Source organism: Choloepus didactylus, chromosome 11 (assembly GCF_015220235.1).
Source record: "Choloepus didactylus isolate mChoDid1 chromosome 11, mChoDid1.pri, whole genome shotgun sequence".
NCBI classification, from domain to species: domain Eukaryota; kingdom Metazoa; phylum Chordata; class Mammalia; order Pilosa; family Megalonychidae; genus Choloepus; species Choloepus didactylus.
Genome location: NC_051317.1, coordinates 31,990,846 through 32,016,327, shown reverse-complemented (window position 1 = coordinate 32,016,327; position 25,482 = coordinate 31,990,846). Strand labels below are relative to the sequence as shown.

General features: G+C 39.8%; 1 protein-coding gene across 2 annotated transcripts in view; it reads right to left on the bottom strand.

Moving 5' to 3' along the window:
• Positions 1–25,482, bottom strand: part of ADCY2 (adenylate cyclase 2) — a 510,848-nt gene that overhangs the window by 171,612 nt on the left and 313,754 nt on the right. For both annotated transcript variants that reach the window (XR_005210959.1, XM_037799254.1), the window contains exons 6-8: positions 24,294–24,405; positions 12,753–12,880; positions 69–227 (exon numbers count right to left, since the gene is read on the bottom strand). Coding sequence is in view for 1 of the 2 variants with exons in the window: in XM_037799254.1 (XP_037655182.1) it covers positions 69–227; positions 12,753–12,880; positions 24,294–24,405 (399 nt within the window). In the remaining variant the exon portion in view is untranslated. The remainder of the gene's footprint in view (positions 1–68; positions 228–12,752; positions 12,881–24,293; positions 24,406–25,482) is intronic.

Sequence of the window (25,482 nt, the reverse complement as noted above, 5' to 3'; positions counted from 1 at the left end):
AGGAAGGGTGATCAGCCCACTGACCTCTCATTGCTAATCCTGCTTGAAGAGAGAAAGCAGTGCCTTACCCCGGGACGCCTCCAGCTTCCATGTGGTTGGCCAAGGTGACGTCGTGTGACCACACGTCGTACTGCCACTTCTGCAGGCCAATGACGCCACAGAGGACGTTCCCAGAATGCACTCCCACACGCATGTTGATATCAACTCCAGTCGCATCCCTCACCTTCCTAAAGAAAGGGAGAAAGAAGTCACGATCCAGGTACAGCCTCTCCTTCCTTTCGCTTGTGACCGATTTTCTTGGCTTATTATTACTCAGAATTTCTCGGACTATCGAAACGTTTCCATGAATTCCTTCTGAGGTGCGAGATTACTGCTATGCGCCAAGAGAAAGGGCTTTTCTTTCCTCGTACTCACAGATTAAGGCAGACACTCTGGTGCTCTGCCTAATAAAGCTGGATCAGCCCAGACCACAGCGATGACACAGCAGTTCATTGCTGCTTTTCGTTTTTTGACCAATGTCTGTCAAGTCCTTTATCACAGGCAGCACCTGCTCTGCGCTTTCAGGCTAGAATTGTTTGACCTTGACTTGCCACATCTCTGCATATCAGAAATGGTCTTGGGTGCCTTTTGTAATTCTAGCATTTAGCACAATGCAAGTTCCTAATGGATATTTCTGCTGATAAAGAGACACTACAGCTTATCTGGGAGTTTCATGACTTTCAGCCCAAATAGAGATTTTTTTTGTTTTAAATGACCATGAGATTAAAGCTTTTCAGTTGTGCTCATTTTTTAGCAAAGAGAACAATTACTCTTTATGAGGCTATAATAATACATAAGGTATCATTAAGAAGAAACTATTTTTTTTTAAATCATTTAAGATAAATTTAGGACCTTACAGACTCTTCATTAAACAGAGCATAATGCAGAACTTCAATGAAGGGAAAATGAAGATGCGTGACAATGCTTGTTTATGTCTGCCACTAAATATGTCATCAGTTAAAACATTACGGTAACAGAAGTGTGCAGGAATTTGTCCCTAGTTACATGGGGGGAATCACCTCAAGAGCATGTGAGGAGGGAACAGTGATGCTGACGAGCTCCGTAAGGGAAGGGGCTGTGAGCTGCTGTGATAGACACAAACCAGAAAAATGGAAAAAGTGACACAGGCAGGTGTGTCATGCTTAAATGATCAAATGACATCCTTTTATCGTGCTATAGATGACAAGTAAGAAACCCACTAAGAAAAAATAAATGGCCTTCTAAAAATGCAATGCTGTTTTCTTTTCCTTCCCTGCCCTTCCTTTCCCTTTTCTTTCCTTCCTTTCTTCCCTCCTCCTTCCCTCCCTCCCTTCCTTCCTTCCCTTTGCTTCCCCCTTTCCCTCCCCACCCCCGTCTCTCTCTCAGTCTTTCTTGTCTTTTTGAAAAGGGCATCAGCCCACTTGGCACTTTGTGGATCATCCAGACCCTTTCAGGGCTCTACAGTGAGAGCAGCGGCATGACATTCCAGACCCTTCTCCCGCCACCGGGCCCCCACCTGCAAGGAGTACTGCTACTGTGCAGCGCCGCGTGCCCCTCGCCAGCCTCAGCTCGCTGCAGGGCAGGTGTACGCCACCGGCCAGCACACACTGCTCTCCCATCAGGGCTTCAGCCATGACCTCATCCTGGGAGGCTCCCTGGTCTCTCCCCGTCTAGGCTGACACAGGTCCCCAGTCCTCCACCTGCCCTGAGAGCAGGTTCCACGCCCAGCGGTGTTGCTCTCCGCTCTGGGAGTCAGCCCCGTGAGGACACAGAGCTGGCCCGAGACATCTGTACACCCAGCACTGGTCCCATGTGAGAGGCCCTGCGCGTACTCCAGACACGTTTTATTAATTGACTGAAGTCATTTTTGGAAGATTTACTGTGTCTCTGTCACTGGGAGATGATGATCCTGAAAAATGTATTATAGAACTTGAGAGGTTCCTAATCTTTTATGTTGAGAGAGACCAGTTCCAACCATGACATTTCTGCTTACACAAAACCAGCCAGCAAAGAGTGAAGAGGAAATGAAAAAAAGTAGACAAAGCACACTAAAGTTGGCCATTTTGACAGAATTGACTGGGTAAGGAATTCACCCTTTAAAACAATTGCCATGTCTTTTGTCTTTTTTAGAAAAATGAATTATTGAGGGTTCAAATGAATTCATTGGCCAAAGGTTGCATGTAGATGCAATCTGAATATCTGTAGAAAAATGTTGAAATAATCACTTAAAGCTTGCACAAAAGTAGACAAATTTGTAGTTTTGCAAAATCTTAATGATTTATAAAATTAGGCTCTTGATTATGACTTCCTTAATTGAAAACAGTTCATATCTCCATGTCAGAAAAAAACAATCTCTCCAGGCCTTGGGAAAATTCCAAAACTGCTTTGTATGGAGCTGAACTGCTTCTCTAGTGGTGCCTTAGCTAATAGAGAATCAGACATCAAATAAGGGTGGAAATCCAAACAAGGAAGGAAAAAACTGTCAAACTTGTTCCTGAGATACTCTGGCAAAACTCTAGGTGCTAAGTTTACTCTTTCTCCTCGCCAGGTTAAAAAATTCAAATTCCTGATCTCATCCCCACTTTGTGCTCCTATAAATGGGAAAGGAAACACTTGCCTTGTACGTACAAGAGAAAGGATAAAGACTCCTGGAACTTGCCCTCTCTCTCACTGTCTCTGATGGGTAATTTTACATGTCAACTTGGTCAGGCCATGGTGTCCAGTTTGATCGCGCATCGGCCTGGATGTTACTGTGCAGGTAATTCCTAGACGAGATTGGCTTCTGCAATCAGGTGGCCTTAAGTAAATGAGCTGACCCTTGATAATGTGTGTGGACCTCAGCCAATTAGTTGGAGGATTTAAGAATGAGAACTGAGGGTTCCAAGAAGAAATTTGGTCTTAAGACTTCAACATTGACTCTTGGAATTTCAGCTTGCCTGCCTGCCCTACAAAATTCAGACTTACTAGCTCCCACAATTGTGTGAGTCAATTCCTTAAAAATGAATCCTCTGTTTTCCTGTTTCTCTGAGAATTCTGGCTGATATACTGCCCTTTATTAGGGGTATAACAAAATAACACATATATTTATTGATTGCCTTGGCAACCATCCTGGAGCTGAACAGGTGACATAAAATTAGAGGAAAAATGGGTAATGCTTTGATCAGTGAGTGACAGATCACAGGGGCTCAAAGCCATTGCCTGCTTGAAAGCTTAAGTTTAGGAATCAGCAAGAATTCTGGAGTATTTCCTCTAATCTGGTGACAGTGTAAAAATACCGGAGACTTAAGATATTATTAATGAACTGGTGAAGTGGCAGTGGACAAAATGTAAGGATTCTTTCCCCTAAAACTCTTCAACATGTTGGAATAATATGAACATAAAGGAACTTGAAAACAATTAGTTGATTCAAAAGGGGAAATTAAGCTCCAGTAAAGGTGAATTAATTAATCCAACATGTTATTGATGCAAATACCATTGTCTTTTATAAACTCTTTCCCATATCTATTTGAAAAGGAAATCAAGAAAAACGTTTTCCCCCAGTAGAACCTGTTTCACCCCATGTTTGAAACCAGCACCAAGGTGGGCCCTGGGGCAGCCTGTGAGCTTGAGAATGGCTGTGAATTCCACCAACCCACAGTGCTGGGGATACTTCGTTCCCTTTTATATAAAGTAAAATACATTTTTCATATTTTGGTGAAGACAAATGATTGAATTATGGAGGGAAACAAGTAGAACACGGTTATTTCTTTTGCAACGTATGTTGTTTAGGGAAACTGTGTCCACACTGACTGCTCTCCCCAGGGCGGCTCATCTTCAAAGTCACTTTATGTCCCTCCCCTCCCCTGGGCTGAGGTCTCCCCAGCAGCCTGCAGCGATGGCAACTGCTGCTGAGCGAGTAGACCTGGCACAGCAGGTCCCGGTGAATCGCCTGGGAGATCTCAGAGCAGTGGGCTGAGACCGTGGGGGCTTCCTGGTTCCTCCTGGGCAGCCCCGGGACACCCCCTTCAGCCTCAGAGTGGCTCTCAGCCTGTGGCCGGCACATGGTGCGGTTATGCCCACGATGACTGGACCGGCTGCTTCCTCCTTAAAGCTTTTTGCAGTCTTATCCTGAGACAAGGAATTGGAACATAAGGCAGATGATTCCAATCCTGTTTAGACCAGAAATATAAGTGGAGCATGGGGCAAAATCATGCAACTAAAAGAGACAATCAACAAGTTCAATAAACTAAAATCTCTAAATTAAGCACTCAGCTAACAAAAGGCTTCATCATTCATAAGAATATTCTGGCTTCTAAGAAAGGCATTACTGAGGAAGGATGCATTACAGTGCTGGTTATAAAGATTAACTTTCTACCTTATAATTTTACCCTGTACTTGTCAATAGTTAGGATAACATTTTTTTTTTTTTGATTACTATAAGGGGTCTCATTTTGAACCAAAATACTGAGACAAGTATGTCTGAGAAAGTGGGTGAGACAGGCAACCCCGAGATACCTACTTTTATTCACTAATTTGCATGTGTAAAAGAGGCAGAATGGCATTTGCCAAGTATGATGGTCCTTGCACAAAATGATTATAGCAGGGCTATTTAAATAAAAGCCCCTGGGAAGGTCTTTCCCAGGCCTCTGGTAAGGAGGGGTGGTGTAGAGTGATCGGGGAGAGAAACATTCACACCAGCTCTCCCTGAGACACCCGCCTTCTGAATGGGCTGGAGAGGAGGATAATGTTACTCTATGTAAGCAAATCTCTAAAATATGTAGAAGGAAACAGCATATATGATGCAGAAAACATATATTATCAATACAAACTAAAACTAAGTTCACAGAGCTGAGCAGTTTGATGAGATAAGGTGATGTTTTGGACTGGAGTTTCATATTAATTTCAGTCTGGTGCTAAAAACTATTTCATCTCTTTCAACCTGTGTACAGCCATATTATCTGTCACAAGTCAAGAGAGACTATAAGAGAGCAGATTTTCCCCCTTAAGATCAAAGGGGGGAGGAGGGAGAAGATGGCAGATTAGGAGAGACAGGGCAAAAAACGTCTCCATGAAAAACACCAGATAAAAGACAGAAAGTGCTCCAGAATACCAGTTCCAGCATTGCACCTGCGGATGAGGTCTGCTAAATCCACAGGGACTGTGCACTTGGTGAATCTGAGAGTCTGCATTCAGAAATGAGTGAGTGAGGCTGCTGGGGAAACGGCAGCCATGCCGCGGTTGGGAGAAACTGGGGGTTGGTGTTTGGAGACAGATTGGTTTAAAGACCCCAAAAGCAGCTGCTGTTCTAGCAGCGAGAGCTGTGCAGTCGATCACAGTGAGGAGTGACTTCCATGCCCCAGGCACCAGCCTCAGTATCTGGCATGGATGACAGCCGTCTGCACACCCACAGCTAATTGTCCCGGAGCTAGGAAGGTGGAGATCTGTGGCAAGGGGGAATTACCATGTCCCATACAGCCATCTTCTCAGTGGGATGGGAATGCCCCTGCATGGCGCCGTGGCCCGGAGCTTCCCTTGTGGCCTGCACTCACCTGTGATGTTGCACTGTCTTCCCCCCGTGGAGGCCCTTGGGGGCAGGACCCATACAGAAGTCCATGGGCCCTACACCAGGGACTTGTGGGTCTGTAGCAGAGAGAAATTGTGGGGAGTCTGAGCCGAAGGTTTGGACTCGTGCAATAGCTTTAAGTCTCCAGGAATGCCAGGGAGATTTGAGTCTTAAAGACTCCCTCCTTCCCTAACTGCTCAGACACACTCCCCACATTCAGGGCTGGCAGCACCAAATGCACACAGAAATTTGGTGCACTGATTGGACCCCCACAAGATTCAGATGCCCACTCACCACATAGACAAAGTTGGGGAGAACTGGCTTGAGGGTAATAGGTGGCTTGGGGGCGCCATCTGCTGGCAAGTCAGAGAAGTGCACTACACCAAGCTGTAGCTCTGACAAATTAGAGATAATTGTTCAACTAAGTCTTCATATCCTAAAAGAACCCTATCAGGATAAGCAAATGCCAAGAGGCCAAAAAACAACGGAAAATTTAATTTTAAAGCATATGAAGAAACCAGAGGATATGGATAACCCAAACCCAAAAACCCAAATCAAAAAATCAGAGGAGACACAGTACTTGGAGAAATTAATCAAAGAACTAATCACAAACAATGAGATCATGGCACAGGATGTAAAGGACATGAAGAAGACCCTAGAAGAGCATAAAGAAGAATTTGCAAGAGTAAATAAAAAAAATTGACAATCTTATGGAAGTAAAACAAACTGTTGATCAAATAAAAAAGATTCTGGATACACACAGTACTAGATTAGAGGAAGCTGAGGAAAGAATCAGCAAAGAGGGCAGAATGAAAAGTGAAAGTGAAAGTACAAAATAAAGAATGGCGAAAAAATCGAAAAAATCAAAATGGATCTCAGGGATACTATGGACAACAGAAAGCACACTAATATAAGAATCATGGTGTTCCAGACAGGGAAGAGAAAGGTAAAGGTCTAGGAAGAATATTCAAAGAAATTGTTGGGGAAAACTTCCCAAACTTTCTAAACAATAAGAATTTACAAATCATAGATGCCCAATGAACTCCAAACAGAATAAATCCAAATAAGCCCACTCCGAGACATATTCTGATCATATTGTCAAATGTTGAAGAGAAGGAGCAAGTTCTGAAAGCAGCAAGAGAAAAGCAATTCACCACATACAAGGGAAACAGCATAAGACTAAGCAGTGACTACTCAGTGGCCACCATGGAGGCAAGAAGGAAGTGGCATGACATATTTAAAATTCTGAAAGAGAAAAATTGCAAACCAAGAATTCTTTATCCAGCAAAGCTCTCCTTCAAATCTGAGGGAGAGCTTAATTTTTTTTACAGACAAACAAATCCTGAGAGAATTAGTTAACAAAAGACCTGCCCTACTTGAGATAATAAAGAGAGCCCTACTTCCAGAGAAATAAAGAAAGGAGAGAGAGGTATGGAGAAAGGTTCAGAACTAAAGAGATTTAGTAAGTACACACTAAAGGAAATTGAGAGAAGGAAAAATAAATCTGACAAACATAAACAAAAGGATAGGATGGTTGATTCAAGAAATGCCTTCACAGTAATAACATCGAATGTGAATGGATTAAACTCCCCAATTAAAAGATATAGATTGGCAGAATGGATTAAAAAATATGAACCTTCAATATGTTGTTTACAAGAGACTCATCTTAGACACAGGGACACAAATAAATTGAAAATGAAAGGATAGAAAAATATTTCATGCAAGCTACAGCCAAAGAAAAGTGGGAATAGCAATATTAATCTCAGATAAAATAGACTTTAAATGCAAGGATGTTATGAGAGACAAAGAAGGTCACTACATACTAATAAAAGGGACCATTCAACAAGAAGAAATAACAATCATAAGTGTTTGTGCACCCAATCAAGGTGCCCCAAAATACATGAGCCAAATATCGGCAAAACTAAAGGAAGCAATAGATGTTTCCACAACAATTGTGGGAGATTTCAATACATCACTCTCTCCTATAGATAGATCAACTAGACAGAGGACCAATAACGAAACTGAAAACTTAAATAATCTGATAAATGAATTTGAATTAACAGACACATATAGAACATCACATCCCAAATCACCAGGATACACATTCTTCTCTAATGATCACAGAACTTTCTCCAGAACAGATCATATGCTGGGCCATAAAACAAGCCTCAGTAAATTCAAAAAGGTTGAAATTATTCAAAGCACTTCTGAGATCACAATGGAATACAATAAGAAGTCAACAACCATCAAGGATTTAGAAAATTCACAAATATCTGGAGGTTAAAACAACACACTCTTAAACAATCCATGGGTTAAAGAAGAAATAGCAAAATAAATTGCTAAATATACAGAGACAAATGAAAATGAGAACACACATAGCAAAACTTATGGGAAGCAGCAAAGACAGTATTGATGGGGAAATTTGTAGCTCAAAATGCATACATTAAAAAGGAAGAAAGAGCTAAAATCAAAGAACTAATGGAGCAACTGAAAAAGCTAGAAAATGAATAGCAAACTAATCCTAAACCAAGTAGAAGAAAAGAAATAAGGATTAAAGCAGAAATAAATGACATAGAGAACAAAAAAAATAGAGATAATAAATAACACCAAAAGTTTGTTCTTTGAGAAGATCAACAAGATTGACAAGCCACTAGCTAGATGCACAAAATCAAAAGGAGAGATGCCCCAAATAAACAAAATAATGAATGAGAGAGGCGACATTACTGCAGATCACAAAGTAATTTAAAAAATTATAACAGGATACTATGAACAACTGTATGCCAACAAACTAGATAATGTAGAGGAAATGGACAACCTAGACTGACCAGAGAAGAAACAGAAGACCTCAACCAACCAATCACAAGCAAAGAGATCCAATCAGTCATCAAAAAGCTTCCCACAAATAAATGCCCAGGGCCAGATGGCTTCACAGGGTAACTCTACCAAACTTTTCAAAAAGAACTGGTAACAATCTTATTTAAAGTCTTTCAAAACACTGAAGAAAATGGAAAACTACCTAACACATTATATGAAGCTAACATCAATCTAATACCCAAACCAGGTAAAGATGCTACAAGAAAGGAAAACTGCAGGTCAATCTCCCTAAGGAATATAGATGCAAAAATTCTCACCAAAATACTTGCAAATTGAATACAAAGACACATTAAAAAAATCATACACCATGACCAAGTGTGGCTCATTCCAGGCATGTAAGATGGTTCAACAGAAGAAAATCAATCAATGTAGTATAACACATTAACAAATCAAAAGAGAAAAATCAAATAATCATCTCAATACTTGCTGAAAAAGCATTTGACAAAATCCAATATCCTTTTTTGTTAAAAACACCTCAAAAGGTAGGAATTGAAGGAAACTTCCTCAATATGATAAAGAGTGTATATGAAAAACCCACAGCCAGCATAGTACTCAGTGGTGAGAGAATGAAAGCCTTCCCTCTAAGATCAGGAACAAGACAAGGATGCCCGCTGTCACCACTGTTATTCAACATTGTGCTGGAAGTGCTAGCCAGGGCAATCCGGCAAGACAAAGAAATAAAAGGCATCCAAATTGGAAAAGAAGAAGTAAAACTGTCATTGTTTGCAGATGATATGATCTTATATATAGAAAACCCTGAGAAATCAACGATACAGCTACTAGAGCTAATAAACAAATTTAGCAAAGTAGCGGGATACAAGATTAATGCACATAAGTCAGTAATGTTTCTATATGCTAGAAATGAACAAACTGAAGAGACACTCAAGAAAAAGATACCATTTTCAATAGCAACTAAAAAAATCAAGTACCTAGGAATAAACTTAACCAAAGATGTAAAAGACCTATACAAAGAAAACTACATAACTCTACTAAAAGAAATAGAAGGGGACCTTAAAAGATGGAAAAATATTCCATGTTCATGGATAGGAAGGCTAAATGTCATTAAGATGTCAATTCTACCCAAACTCATCTACAGATTCAATGCAATCCCAATCAAAATTCCAACAACCTACTTTGCAGACTTGGAAAAGCTAGTTATCAAATTTAGTTGGAAGGGGAAGATGCCTTGAATTGCTAAAACACTCTAAAAAATAAAAAAAAAAGCAGGAGGACTTATACTCCCTGACTTTGAAGCTTATTATAAAGCCACAGTAGTCAAAACAGCATGGTACTGATACAAAGATAGACATATTGATCAATGGAATTGAACTGAGAATTTGGAGATAGATCCCCAGATCTATGGTAGACTGATCTTTGATAAGGCCCCCAAAACCACTGAACTGGGAAATAACAGTCTTTTCAACAAATGGGGCTGGGAGAGTTGGCTTTCCATATCCAAAAGAATGAAAGAGGACCCCTACCTCACACCCTACACAAAAATTAACTCAAAATGGATTAAAGACCTCAACATAAGAGACAGTACCATAAAACTCCTAGAAGATAATGTAGGAAAACATCTTTAAGACCTTGTATTAGGTGGTCACTTCCTAGACCTTACACCCAAAGCATAAGCAACAAAAGAAAAAATAGATAAATGGGAACTCCTCGAACTTCAAAGCTTCTGTACATCAAAGGAATTTGTCAAAAAGGTGAAGAGGCAGCCAACTCAATGGGAAAAAATATTTCAAAACCATGTATCTGACAATAGACTGGTATCTTGCACATAAAAAGAAATCTCACAACTCAATGACAATAGTACAGACAGCCCAATTATAAAATGGGCAAAAGATATGAAAAGACAGTTCTCTGAAGAGGAAATTCAGATGGCCAAAAAACACATGAAAAAATGTTCAGCTTCACTAGCTATTAGGGAGATGCAAATTAAGACTATAATGAGATATCTCACACCAATTGGATTGGCTGCCATTAAACAAACAGGATACTACAAATGCTGGAGAGGATGTGGAGAAATCGGAACTCTTATCCACTGTTGGTGGGACTGTATAATGGTTCAGCCACTCTGGAAGATGGTCTGGCGGTTCCTTAGAAAACTAGATATAGAGTTACCCTTCAATCCAGCAATTGCACTTCTCTATATATACCCAGAAAATCTGAAAGCAGTGACACGAACAGATATCTGCATGCCAATGTTCATAGCAGCATTATTCACAATTGCCAAGAGATGGAAACAACCCAAATGTCCTTCAACAGATGAGTGGATAAATAAAATGTGGTATATACACCCGATGGAATACTATGCAGCAGTAAGAAGGAACAATGTCGTGAAACGTATGACAACATGGATGAACCCTGAAGACATAATGCTGAGTGAAATAATCTAGGCACAAAAAAGAGAAACATTGTATGTTACCACTAATGGGAACACTGAAAAATGTAAAATAAATGGTTTATATTGTAGAATGTATTGGACGTAGCAATAGACAGAAAATAGTGAAGGGTGAACAATAATCTAATAAGAACAAATAAGTTATTGTGGTTAAACTTAATGTTCTGGGAATGCTCAGGAATGACTATGGTTTGTTAATTTCTGGGGGGTATGGTAAGAAGTTCACAATGTAGTTATTTTAGGTTATTTGTCTTTCTTATTCCTTTGCTAGATTATAGTCTGTTTATTTTCTTGGGGTAGAGTAGGAATATTTTGGAAGTAATTTAGGTATTTTAGATTATTAGTTTTTTCTTATTCCTTTGTTTTGGTTTTGTTTGAAATGTCTTTTTATTGCCTGTTTTTAAAATTCTTTGATAGTTAATTAAAAAAAAACGTTTTAGTTTTGATACGCTCCATTTCACCTATTCTTCAGTCACTTACACTTTTGGTGTCATAACTAAGAAACAATTGCCTAGCTCAAGATGACAAAGTTTTAGGTTTTGTCATATGTTTTCTTCTAAGAATTTTATAATTTTAGCTTTTATATTTAGGTCTATGATTCATTTGGAGTTAATTTTGTGACACTTTATTTATGTAGTGTCCCAACTTTATTTAATGCATGTGGTAAAATCTAGTTGTTCCAGCACCATTTGTGAAAAAGACAATACTTTGCTGATTGAATTTTCTTGGCACATTTGTCAAAAACCACTTGTCCATAAACAATTTAAGGGTTTATTCCTGGACCCTCAACTCTCTTGCATTGAATTATTTGTCTAACCTTATGGCACTACGACGCTGTCTTGATTACTGTAGATTGTCGTGAGTTTTAAAATTGGGAAGTCTGTGTCCTCCAACTTTGTCCTTTTTCAAGATTGTTTTGGCTGCTGAGTCCCATGAATTTGTTATGAATTTTAGGCTCTGCTTGTCAATCTGTGCAGTAAATGTAGCTGGGATTTTGATGGAGATTGCACTGAATCTGTACATCAATTGGGGAATGGACATCTTAGCAATATTGAATATTATAAACCATTAATATAGGGTTTCTTTATATTTATTTAGACATTCTTTAATTTCTTTAAACAATTTGTGTAGTTTTCGGTGCACAAGTCTTGCACTTTTTTTGTTAAATTTATCCTTAAATATTTTATTCTTTTGGATGGTATTCTAAATGGGTGGGGCCAAGAGTTCATGGAAATAATTCAGTCAGTGTCATCACCCACAGCTGATTGAGTCACATCTCCATGGAAACACTCAATCAAAAGTTCCAACCTAATCACTGGCTCCACAATATTGTATTAAAGAATATGGCTTTTTAGGGGGACATAATAGATCAAAACTGGCACACCAAACATGAAATTAAGAACATAGTTCCATTTAGAAATGCAATCCAGGAAAAAAGGACCAGCAGACGCCAGCCTTGTGCCTTCCCAGCTGACAGAGGTGTTCCAGATGCCATTGGCTTTCCTTCAGTGAAGGTATCCTCTTGTTGATGCCTTAGTCTGGACACTTTTATGGCCTTAGGACTGTGAATTTGAAATCAAATAAACCCCCTTTATAAGCACCCCCCCCCAAAAAGGGGGGGGGACTTTCAAATAAAAAAATAATCACCTTTAAATCAGACACAACGGTCAATGCCCATAGATTCCTAACCCAGTGTACAGTGATCTAAGGATAATAGTAATAATAATACAAAACACAGAACTCTTACTTTGGATTTTGTACACACACACCAATAAATAGGTCTCTGCACATTTATATTTAAGTTAATAATATACTTAGTACCAGTAAACAGAAAAATGGAAAAATGAAGGTAAGAATTACAACTCAAAATTGTCAACTGATTAAAGAGAACTTACTGAGTATCACACTTACTTTATGGCTTCACACATGTCTAATCCCATTTTCACACAGTTCTTGGCATGATTAGGAAGAGATATAGGGAGTCCAGACACACAGTAGTAGCAGTCTCCTAGAATCTTTATCCGCATGCACTCATTCTCCTGGAAGGGGAAATGACAAGAATTTCAGTCCTGTCAAGCCCTTGATTATAGTTTGTTAATTTCTGGGGGGTATGGTAGGAAGAAGTTTGCAGAAATGTAGTTATTTCAGGTTATTTGTTTTTCTTATTCCTTTGCTGGTTTAGATTTTTTTTTTGGGGGGGGCATGAGAACAGATTTATTACATAAGACCAGGGAACTTGTAACTGAGAAATTAAGAATTAACAAATAATTAGGATGACCAAATCATTATCATTATATAGATGCCTTTCCTTACTTTCTAGGATATTATAGAACAGTCAAAAAGAAGTAACTGAAATTACTGAAAGTCACTGAATTGTAACCCAGAAGTCTTGATCTTTGGTAATGATTTTATAATTATATAACCTTTATCTTGTGATGATAAAAACCTCATGACTGGCCCTGCTTTACCTCTTTATCCTGTTTTTTTTTTTTTTTTAATCTTCATTTTATTGAGATATATTCACATACCACGCAGTCATACAAAACAAATCGTACTTTCGATTGTTTACAGTACCATTACATAGTGGTACATTCATCACCCAAATCAATCCCTGACACCTTCATTAGCACACACACAAAAATAACAAGAATAATAATTAGAGTGAAAAAGAGCAATAGAAGTAAAAAAGAACACTGGGTACCTTTGTCTGTTTGTTTCCTTCCCCTATTTTTCTACTCATGCATCCATAAACTAGACAAAGTGGAGTGTGGTCTTATGGCTTTCCCAATCCCATTGTCACCCCTCATAAGCTACATTTTTATACAACTGTTTTCGAGATTCATGGGTTCTGGGTTGTAGTTTGATAGTTTCAGGTATTCACCACCAGCTACCCCAATTCTTTAGAACCTAAAAAGGGTTGTCTAAATTGTGCGTAAGAGTGCCCACCAGAGTGACCTCTCGGCTCCTTTTGGAATCTCTCTGCCACTGAAGCTTATTTCATTTCCTTTCACATCCCCCTTTTGGTCAAGAAGATGTTCTCCGTCCCACGATGCCGGGTCTATATTCCTCCCCGGGAGTCATATTCCACATTGCCAGGGAGATTCACTCCCCTGGGTGTCTGATCCCATGTAGGGGGGAGGGCAGTGATTTCACCTTTCAAGTTGGCTTAGCTAGAGAGAGAGGGCCACATCTGAGCAACAAAGAGGCATTCGGGAGGAGGCTCTTAGGCACAACCATAGGGAGGCCTAGCCTCTCCTTTGCAGCAACCGTCTTCCCAAGGGTAAAACTTATGGTAGAGGGCTCAACCCATCAAACCACCAGTCCCCTATGTCTGTGGTCATGTTAGCAACCATCGAGGTGGGGTAGGCAAATACCCCTGCATTCTCCACAGGCTCCTCAAGGGGGCACTACATCTTTTTTTTCCCTTGTTTTTCTTTTTTTTTTTTTTTTAACTTTCCCTTCTTTTTTAAATCAACTGTATGAAAAAAAAGTTAAAAAGAAAACAAACATACAATAAAAGAACATTTCAAAGAGACCATAACAAGGGAGTAAGAAAAAGACAACTAACCTAAGATAACTGCTTAACTTCCAACATGTTCCTACTTTACCCCACGAAAGTTACATAATATAGCAACATTTCTGTGAACTTGTTCCTACTATATCCATCAGAAATTAACTCACCATAGTCATTCCTGGGCATCCCCAGAACATTAAATAGCTTATCTGTTCTTCTTGGATTATTGTTCCCCCTTCCTTAATAGCTCTCTATTGCTAGTTCCCCTACATTCTACATTATAAACCATTTGTTTTACATGTTTCAAAGTTCACATTAGTGGTAGCATATAATATTTCTCTTTCTGTGCCTGGCTTATTTCGCTCAGCATTATGTCTTCAAGGTTCATCCATGTTGTCATATGTTTCATGAGATCGTTCCTTCTTACTGCCGCGTAGTATTCCATCGTGTGTATATACCACATTTTCTTTATCCACTCATCTGTTGAAGGACATGTGGGTTGTTTCCATCTCTTGGCAATTGTGAAAAATGCTGCTATGAACATTGGTGTGCAGATATCTGTTCATGTCACTGCTTTCCGACCTTCCGGGTATATACCGAGAAGTGCAATCGCTGGATCGAATGGTAACTCTATATCTAGTTTTCTAAGGAACTGCCAGACTGACTTCCAGAGTGGCTGAACCATTATACAGTCCCACCAACAATGAATAAGAGTTCCAATTTCTCCACATCCCCTCCAGCATTTGTAGTTTCCTGTTTGTTTAATGGCAGCCATTCTAATTGGTGTGAGATGGTATCTCATTGTGGGCTTAATTTGCATCTCTCTAATAGCTAGTGAAGCTGAACATTTTTTCATGTGTTTCTTGGCCATTTGTATTTCCTCTTCAGAGAACTGTCTTTTCATATCTTTTGCCCATTTTATAATTGGGCTGTCTGTACTATTGTCATTGAGTTGTAGGATTTCTTTATATATGCAAGATATCAGTCTTTTGTCAGATACATGGTTTCCAAAAATTTTTCCCATTGAGTTGGCTGCCTCTTTACCTTTTTGAGAAATTCCTTTGAGGTGCAGAAACTTCTAAGCTTGAGGAGTTCCCATTTATCTATTTTCTCTTTTGTTGCTTGTGCTTTGGGTGTAAAGTCTAGGAAGTGGCCGCCTAATACAAGGTCTTGAAGATGTTTTCCTACATTATCTTCTAGGAGTTTTATGGTACTTTCTTTTATATTGAGATCTTTGGTCCATTTTGAGTTAATTTTTGTGTAGGGGGTGAGGTAGGGGTCCTCTTTCATTCTTTTGGATATGGATATCCAACTCTCCCAGCCCCATTTGTTGAAAAGACCATTATGACTCAGTTCAGTGACTTTGGGGGCCTTATCAAAGATCAGTTGGCCATAACTCTGAGGGTCTATCTCTGAATTCTCAATTCAATTCCATTGATCTATATGTCTATCTTTGTGCCAGTATCATGCTGTTTTGGCAACTGTGGCTTTATAATAAGCTTCAAATTCAGGGAGTGTAAGTCCTCCCACTTCGTTTTTCTTTTTTAGAGTGTCTTTAGCAATTCGAGGCATCTTCCCTTTCCAAATAAATTTGATAACTAGCTTTTCCAAGTCTGCAAAGTAGGTTGTTGGAATTTTGATTGGGATTGCATTGAATCTGTAGATGAGTTTGGGTAGAATTGACATCTTAATGACATTTAGCCTTCCTATCCATGAACATGGAATATTTTCCATCTTTTAAGGTCCCCTTCTATTTCTTTTAGTAGAGTTACGTAGTTTTCTTTGTATAGGTCTTTTACATCTTTGGTTAAGTTTATTCCTAGGTACTTGATTTTTTTTGTTGCTATTGAAAATGGTATCTTTTTCTTGAGTGTCTCTTCAGTTTGTTCATTTCTAGCATATAGAAACATTACTGACTTATGTGCATTACTCTTGTATCCTGCTACTTTGCTAAATTTGTTTATTAGCTCTAGTAGCTGTATCGTCGATTTCTCAGGGTTTTCTAGATATAAGATCATATCATCTGCAAACAATGACAGTTTTACTTCTTCTTTTCCAATTTGGATGCCTTTTATTTCTTTGTCTTGCCGGATTGCCCTGGCTAGCACTTCCAGCACAATGTTGAATACCAGTGGTGACAGCGGGCATCCTTGTCTTGTTCCTGATCTTAGAGGGAAGGCTTTCAGTCTCTCACCATTGAGTACTGTGCTGGCTGTGGGTTTTTCATATAAGCTCTTTATCATGTTGAGGAAGTTTCCTTCAATTCCTACCTTTTGAAGTGTTTTTATCAAAAAGGGATGTTGGAGTTTGTCAAATGCTTTTTCAGCATCTATTGAGATGATCAATTGATTTTTCCCTTTTGACTTATTAATGTGTTGTAATACATTGATTGATTTTCTTATGTTGAACCATCCTTGCATGCGTGGAATGAACCCCACTTGGTCATGGTGTATGATTTTTTTAATGTGTCTTTGGATTCGATTTGCAAGTATTTTGTTGAGGATTTTTGCATCTATATTCATTAGGGAGATTGGCCGGTAGTTTTCCTTTTTTGTAGCATCTTTGCCTGGTTTTGGTATTAGATTGATGTTAGCTTCATAAAATGAGTTAGGTAGTGTTCCATTTTCTTCAATGTTTTGAAAGAGTTTGAGTAAGATTGGTGTCAGTTCTTTCTGGAAAGTTTGGTAGAATTCCCCTGTGAAGCCATCTGGCCCTGGGCATTTATTTGTGGGAAGATTTTTGATGACTGATTGGATGTCTTTGCTTGTGATGGGTTGGCTGAGGTCTTCTATTTCTTCTCTGGTCAGTCTAGGTTGTTCATATGTTTCCAGGAAATTGTCCATTTCTTCTACATTATCCAGTTTGTTGCCATACAGTTGTTCATAATATCCTCTTATAATTTTTTTAATTTCTTCAGGATCTGCAGTTATGTCACCTTTTTCATTCATTATTTTGTTTATATGGGTCTTCTCTCTTTTTGATTTTGTCAGTCTAGCTAGGGGCTTGTCGATCTTGTTGATCTTCTCAAAGAACCAACTTTTGGTGATATTTATCCTCTCTATTGTTTTTTTGTTCTCTATGTCATTTATTTCTGCTTTAATCCTTGTTATTTCTTTTCTTGTACTTGGTTTAGGATTGGTTTGCTGTTCATTTTCTAGCTTCTTCAGTTGATCCATTAGTTCTTTGATTTTGGCTCTTTCTTCCTTTTTAATATATGCGTTTAGTGCTATAAATTTCCCCCTTAGCACTGCTTTTGCTGCATCCCATAGGTTTTGGTATGTTGTGTTCTCATTTTCATTCGTCTCTATATATTTAGCAATTTCTCTTGCTATTTCTTCTTTAACCCACTGATTGTTTAGGAGTGTGTTGTTTAACCTCCAGGTATTTGTGAATTTTCTAAGTCTCTGATGGTTATTGACTTCTAATTGTATTCCATTGTGTTCAGAGAATGTGCTTTGAATAATTTCAATCTTTTTAAATTTATTGAGGCTTGTTTTATGTCCCAGCATATGAACTATTCTGGAGAAAGTTCCGTGAGCACTAGAAAAGTATGTGTATCCTTGTGATTTGGGATGTAATGTCTTGTATATGTCTGTTAAATCTAATTCATTTATCAGATTGTTTAGGTTTTCAATTTCCTTATTGGTCTTCTGTCTGGTTGATCTATCTATAGGAGAGAGTGATGTGTTGAAGTCTCCCACAATTATTGTGGAAACATCAATTGCTTCCTGTAGTTTTGCCAGTGTTTCTCTCCTGTATTTTGTGGCACCTTGATTGGGTGCATGAACATTTACGATTGTTATTTCTTCTTGCTGAATTGCCCCTTTTATTAGTATGTAGTGGCCTTCTTTGTCTCTCAAAACATCCCTGCATTTGAAGTCTATTTTATCTGAGATTAATATTGCTACACCTGCTTTCTTTTGGCTGTAGCTTGCATGAAATATTTTTTTCCATCCTTTCACTTTCAGTTTCTTTGTGTCCCTGTGTCTAAGATGAGTCTCTTGTATGCAACATATTGATGGTTCATTTTTTTTGATCCATTCTGTGAATCTATATCTTTTAATTGGGGAGTTTAATCCATTTACATTCAACGTTATAACCGTGAAGGCATTTCTTGAATCAGCCATCTTATCCTTTGGTTTATGTTTGTCATATTTTTCCCCTCTGTCTATTAATATCCTTTATTGTACCCATACCGAATCTCTTTAGTACTGAACCTTTCTCCAAGTCTCTCTGTCCTTTCTTTGTTTCTCTGTCTGTACGGCTCCCTTTAGTATCTCCAGTAGGGCAGGTCTCTTGTTAGCAAATTCTCTCAGCATTTGTTTGTCTGTGAAAAACTTAAGCTCTCCCTTAAATTTGAAGGAGAGCTTTGCTGGATAAAGTATTCTTGGCTGGAAATTTTTCTCACTCAAAATTTTAAATATATCGTGCCACTGCCTTCTCGCCTCCATGGTGGCTGCTGAGTAGTCACTACTTAGTCTTATGCTGTTTCCTTTGTATGTGGTGAATTGCTTTTCTCTTGCTGCTTTCAGAACTTGCTCCTTCTCTTCTGTGTTTGACAGTGTGATCAGTATATGTCTCGAAGTGGGTTTATTTGGATTTATTCTATTTGGGGTTCACTGAGCATTTATGATTTGTGTATTTATGTTATTTAGAAGATTTGGGAAGTTTTCCCCAACAATTTCTTTGAATATTCTTCCTAGACCTTTACCCTTTTCTTCCCCTTCTGGGACACCAATGAGTCTTATATTCAGACGTTTCATATTATCTATCATATCCCTGAGGTCCATTTCGATTTTTTCAATTTTTTTCCCCATTCTTTCTTTTATGCTTTCATTTTCAATTCTGTCATCTTCCAGGTCACTGATTCGTTGTTCAACTTCCTCTACTCTTGTACTATGAGTGTACAGAATCTTTTTAATTTGGTCAACAGTTTCTTTAATTTTCATAAGATCATCCATTTTTTTATTTAGTCTTGCAATGTCTTCTTTATGCTCTTCTAGGGTCTTCTTGATTTCCTTTGTATCCCGTACTATGGTCTCCTTGTTCATCTTTAGTTCTTTGAGTAGCTGCTCTAGGTGCTGTGTCTCTTCTGATCTTTTGATTTGGGTGCTTGGGCTTGGGTTATCCATATCGTCTGGTTTTTTCATATGCTTTATAATTTTCTGTTGTTTTTGGCCTCGTGGCATTTGCTGAACTTGATAGGGTTCTTTTAGGATTTGTAGACCAATTGAAGTCCTTATCTCTAATTTATCAGATCTACAGCTTCGTGGAGTACACTTTCTCTAACTAACCAGCAGGTGGCGTCCACGAGCCACCTGTTCTCCACAAGCCAGTTCTCCCCTGCTTAGCCTTTTTGGTGAGTGGGGGAGTGAGTCTTGTGGGGTCCAACTGGTGTACCAAGCTTGCGTTTGTAGTTGGTGTTGCCTGCCCTGTATATGGGGCGTGTTTCTGGGCAGTCAGGGAGGGGTGGTGGTCCTAACAATCAAATCTCCTTGGTGATCCTAGAGTTTTAAAGCTGCTGCAATAGTCTAATCCTTCAGTTCAGTCCTGCCACAGTTTGTCTCTGCCACTGACCCACAAGTCCTTGGTATTGGCGTATGGCTCCTGAGATTTGCAAGTGGGCCCCTCTTCCAGGCTGTGCACCCCGGGTCCTCTGTTGAGGGATGACTGTGCTATGTCACAGGTGAGTGCCGTCCCCCCAGGGCACTTCTGGGCTGCTGTGCTGTGTAGGGAGGCTCCCAGTCTGCTGAAATGATGGCTGAATGGGGCTTTGTTAATTCACACTGCTCCACCTTCCCAACTCTGGGACAATCAGCTGAGGTTGCAGGGAAGGCTAATGTCCACGCCCAGTTTTGTGGTGTGTGCCTGTTATTTGAAGCGCTTCCGTCACACTGGGTTGTCTGGGGCAGCTCTGGGCTATGGGGCTGGCGATGGGCAGGAGTGTTTCCTGTGCACCAGGATGATGGCTGTGAGTGGACTCCCCCCTTTTCTTGGGAAGTTGTGGTGTTTAGTGAATTTTCTCAGCCACTGGATTATTGCCTTTTGTCTCAGAGCTCTCTTAGTTCTGCTCTTGTCTTGACCTGCCCAAATTGCAAGTCTTTGAAGCTTTCTGTATTGGGCTTCTTAGAGTAATTGTTTTAGAAAAAGAGAAAAGGATTAAAAAAAAAAAAAAAAAAGGGCCCTCCTCAGAGATCTAATGGGTCATTGAAATGCTAAGAGACAAAGCAGCCAGGGCCATTAAGGAAAGGTCCACAGGGCAGAGACATCAGCTTTTCTTCGGGATTTGCATATGCGCCTCAGGGCCTGGGCTCTGCCCTTCCCCTTTCTATGTTCACCAGAGCTCCAAAAATCCTCCGCTTTTATTTTGGAGTTTTTCGTGTTTTTTTTTTTTCTATGCCTGTCTCCTCTCTGCTGGGCTGGCTGCTCTCAGATTCTCTGGTTTCTGGTCTCAGTCTATCTATGGTTGGAGTTTGGATCAGTAGAATGAGTTTCCGATAAGGGCTGCCACTGCAGTTCTCCCTTCTCCTTCCCGGAGCTGACAGCCCCTCCTCCCACGGGACCGAGCCTGGCAGGGAGGGACGCGGGTCCCCTGGCCGCAAAAACTTACAGATTTCGCTGATCTCAGCAGTTCTGCGTTTTCATGAGTGTTGTATGACGTATGCCCAAAGTCAGATTGCTCCTTGGTGTCCAGTCCACGCAGTTCCTGGCTTTCTACCTACTTTCCTGGAGGAGTAACTAAAACATACAGCTCACCAGTCCGCCATCTTGTCCCGCCTCCTGGTTTAGATTTACCAAGTCTCATCAAACACTAGTTCTATTAACCCTGCCAGAGCGTTCAGAGCTGGTGGAGGAGACAAATGAGAGCCACTTTCATTTCTCACCATTGCCCAACAAGGCTGAGCCACCCTCACTTATACAGCCCTTGCTGAAGCCAGAAGAATAAATGAAAGGGGAAGAAAGGGAAAGCAGAGAAGATGCTCTGGAATGATTTACACCTCACAGGAGCACAGGAGTTTAATGGAAGGATCCTTCCCTTTAGTCCAAACCTTTCCAAACACTGATGGTGAGATCAAACATAGAAAAACAGAACAGAATCTTTCAGGGTAGAAAAATGGAAGCAGAATTCATTCTGAATTCAAATTCTATGTCTTTCCTTACTATGTTCATGGTTTTTCTTCATTTATTTTAAAGCTGGGGCAGATTCTTACCTGCAGACATGTAGCTTTCCATTAACATCTCCAAAATGTGATAAATGGACTTTCCAAATTGCCTAGTAATTTAAACTTAATTCTGATTTTAGGTTAAATCATTTTATAAAGTCGATGAACCTTCATTATTTTTCTTGCCTGGGTTAATTATAATATTTATATTAACAGCATTCATATATGCCAATCTTAAATTGGTTTCTAATCTTATCATCCAGCTTATGGGGTGTTCACTAAAATTAAGAAGTCAAAGACAAATTTTTCCTCTAACACTAACACAGGCTTATGTATAAACTGAAAAACTTGAAAAAACTAAAATGAACATACATCTTCTTATTCTTAAGCAATGTGATAGATTTGCTGAAGATTTTGTACATTTCTTTCCCTGTCTAATTGAAAGCTCACAATGTAGAACATAGTTTTAGGCATATTTATGACACTATATATGATGTGTATAGTAATTGCTAATAACAATATCATAAATGATAAAAAAAAGGCAAACAAACAATTACTTATTGGTATGGCTTCCTCCCCAGTCCCCATACTTGCTAAATACATATGTTGAGTCTAGAAAACACTAGGGAACATTAGGGTTAGTAACAGCACATGGACACTGGACTGTGCTTTTGAGTTATTTTCTTCACATAATATTCCTTCAGTGGGCTGGGCCATCTGTTTGCTTATGAGGCTCTCTTTCCCCATGTTATTTAGCTACTAGCTATGACTGACGTCCTAAGCATGTTGGCCCCTCTGCCCACCAATGGCTGGACTAAGCTGCCCTGGGCCAGACTCAGATGTTGTATGGGCATTCCTTTATGATGATGATGAGGACGAAGGCACACCAAATACTTCTAAGTAATCAAGGAAAGCCCCCGGGGATGGAGAATAGTGGTAGGAGACAGGGAGACTTTGTCTTGTCCTGGTTATGATGAGAGGGAAGATATTTGTCCCTCAAACCTACATGGCCTGTTGGGTTGGGGCAGAGGGGGATTTGTTGCCATGGGGCCTTCTTGAAATCTTCACCTTGATTACCTGTAGATCCAAGATTCAATGACAACTGTCCTACAGGGAGAGAGAGAGAAAGAGTGTGTATGTGTGCACACGTGTAAGGCATGGTTGTTGCTGAAGGCTGTAGTCTTGACCATGCACTGGAATCTTTGCAGATTATGTGTATTGCCACTGCTGATGTTAAAAAGTTCCATGCGGAGATGTGGTCATCAACATTGTCATTCCTGTTGAGTAGACTGCGATGTTCCATCCTAACATGACCCAGGAGTCCAATGAAAAGGACCTTTGATTCTTCAAACTTTCAAGATATTATTTACATTTCAACTTTCCTTTTTCTGTAGATGACCACCCATAAAATGCAACCTTGTGCTTTGGTTTGGTAAGGGAAGGATGTAGAGCTGTGCTCTTTGTGATTTTTAAATTAGCAAGTTGGAGAGCATAAGACACCTTTTGGAAATTGATACAAGAATGATTACGGAAACACACACAAGCTAGATTTCTTCCCAAGAGCCTCGGCCAGAGTGTCCTATATTCTTTAAAAGTGACTTAAATCTCATGGTGAACTAAATTTATGACCAGCTCTTCCTTAGATAAATGACAAATTTTAATAGGTTTAATGAAGTGCTTTATGTTGGGAACCATCCAAAAAAGGATTAGGTTGGCTGGAAATGTTCTATGAGAAGGAAAGGGTTGGCAAGAAGAGAAAGTTTTTCTCATCAATATTCCCACCTGCAACCAAGGTGGCTCCAACAAGTAAAGGCCAGTGTGGCTTTAGATGACTCGTCACCTTTTCCTGTCATGACATTTCTCACAAATGAGCACATGAATGGCAGACACTGACACAAGGGTCAAGGAATAAAAATGAGACAATAGCCAGTAAAGGCTTTAGATGGAAGCGATACATATTTGTCTGACTTTTCTAGGACTTCTGTGATAAAGGCCTTCAGACTGTGTGGCTAAAATGACAGGAATGTACTGTCACAGCTCTGGAGGCCAGCAGTCCTAAATCGAGATGTTGGCAAAGATCATGCACCCTCTGGACCCTGTAGCGAGGATACTTCCTTGCTTCTTTCCAGCTGCTGGAGGTCTCCAGCCATGCCTGGTGCTCCTTGGCTTGCAGCTACAGCTCTTCAGTGTCCACCTCAGTCTTACAGGGCCTGTCCGTGCCTCTTCTCACCTTCTTTTGGTTTGGTGCCCATTCTAATCCAGTTTGGCCTCATCTTAACTAGTTGCATCTTCAAACACCCTATTTCTAAATAAGGTCACATTCAGGTGATTGTGGGTTAGGACTTGACTATGTCCTTTTGGGGGACCTATAGCAATTCATTTTAGGGGCTCTTCCAAAGTGCTGCATAACAGAAGGAATGCACAAAGGTTATAAACCAATGACAGGAAGACATTTTACCAGCTCCTAGACATAAAAATGCCTAAAAGAATCTCCAAGCAGTATAGTGCAGAGACATCTGCAAACTGAATTTCATCATCATGAATGCATGTCGAATTATATATAAGTAGAAGTTTTAAAAAGAGATGAAAAACATAAGATTAATATATGACACTGCATTTGTCATCCCTGATATGGGTTTGCAACTTATCGGGCTTCATTGGCATATAAATCCAAAACTTTACAACATTCCTGAAAGATGCTTTTATGAAACAATAAAAATTTAAAAGGAACCAGGTAAAAATAAGTCAAAATTCTGTATATCCTCAATTGCTCACCTTTGCAATTTGATCAAACTTTCCAAAGAGTTCGTTCAGCATGTGGACGAGTTCTCCGGGAGAGCAGTCACTGGCCAGGCGAGTGAACCCAACAATGTCAGCGTATAAGATACTGTGAGAATAAAGGGGGAAAAGGCAGTTTGAAAGTTTATATTCATTAAGAGAGTAATGACAATTTTTCCTATAAAAGGAGTATACTTTTTTCAACTTTTATATATTTTCATGAGAAATATATGCCATTTGCCTGGATAGAGAATATATCATCTTATGCTAAATTTGTCCACATTTTTACATTGTTTGGTGTTAAGTGTTTATAACTAAAATGGGGAGGGGGCTCATGGGCAAAGAGAGCCATGTGGCTTTCTCTGTTCTTTGTAAGCTGATCTCCCTTTTTTGCTGACCCCCTTTCTTCAGCCCTGTCCCCTCCTCCTGCTCCTGGTTTGTGTGGTCCCCAACCTGGCATTTTGTTACGCTGCCATAATTCTGATGATCGAATGAATATATCTTTCTATGTGAATTGTTACAAGAAGTTACATTCTAAGAATTCTTAAAATAGAAGGAACCAATTAATGAAAACCAAATCCAACTTTTGTTGATTCCCAAAAATGGGATAATGTTTTCCTTAAAAAAAAAAAGACTACTTAACCAGTGATACTTGATGGCTTCCTTCCTGCCAGCAAAAAGGAGATAAGTCACAGCTTCATAAAGTTCAGAGATTAGTTGGGGTGATGCAGGAAACAAATAAGGACACCCAACCAATGTCCAGTGACAAATGATAATAAGTGCCAGAGAAAGGAGTGCTCTGGGAGGCAAGGGTAGCGATTCTAGAAGCAACGTTCCAGGGAGATGACAGTGCAGATGCCATCACAGGATGGAGACACGTGGGATCAGAGTAGAGGAACTGAGCACAGGATGCTTGCACAGTTGTGTTTGAGGTTTGAAGAAAGCCAGGTTTGAATAAGCCCAAAGGCCTGGCTGGCAGCTTGGTATTCAGAGGGTGAATATGGTGTCACTATGGGGAAAATAACCGGTCAGCTCAGTCTTGGCCAGAGCATGGCCTGTTCTCCACTTGTGGCCTCAGCTTGGGGACCAGCTGAGGACAGACTTGCTCCTCTGTGATGGAGGGGAGCTGGATGGGGGTGGGAGTTTCTGATGGTCCAAACTGACCAGGGCTGCTGGGGCTGCTGAG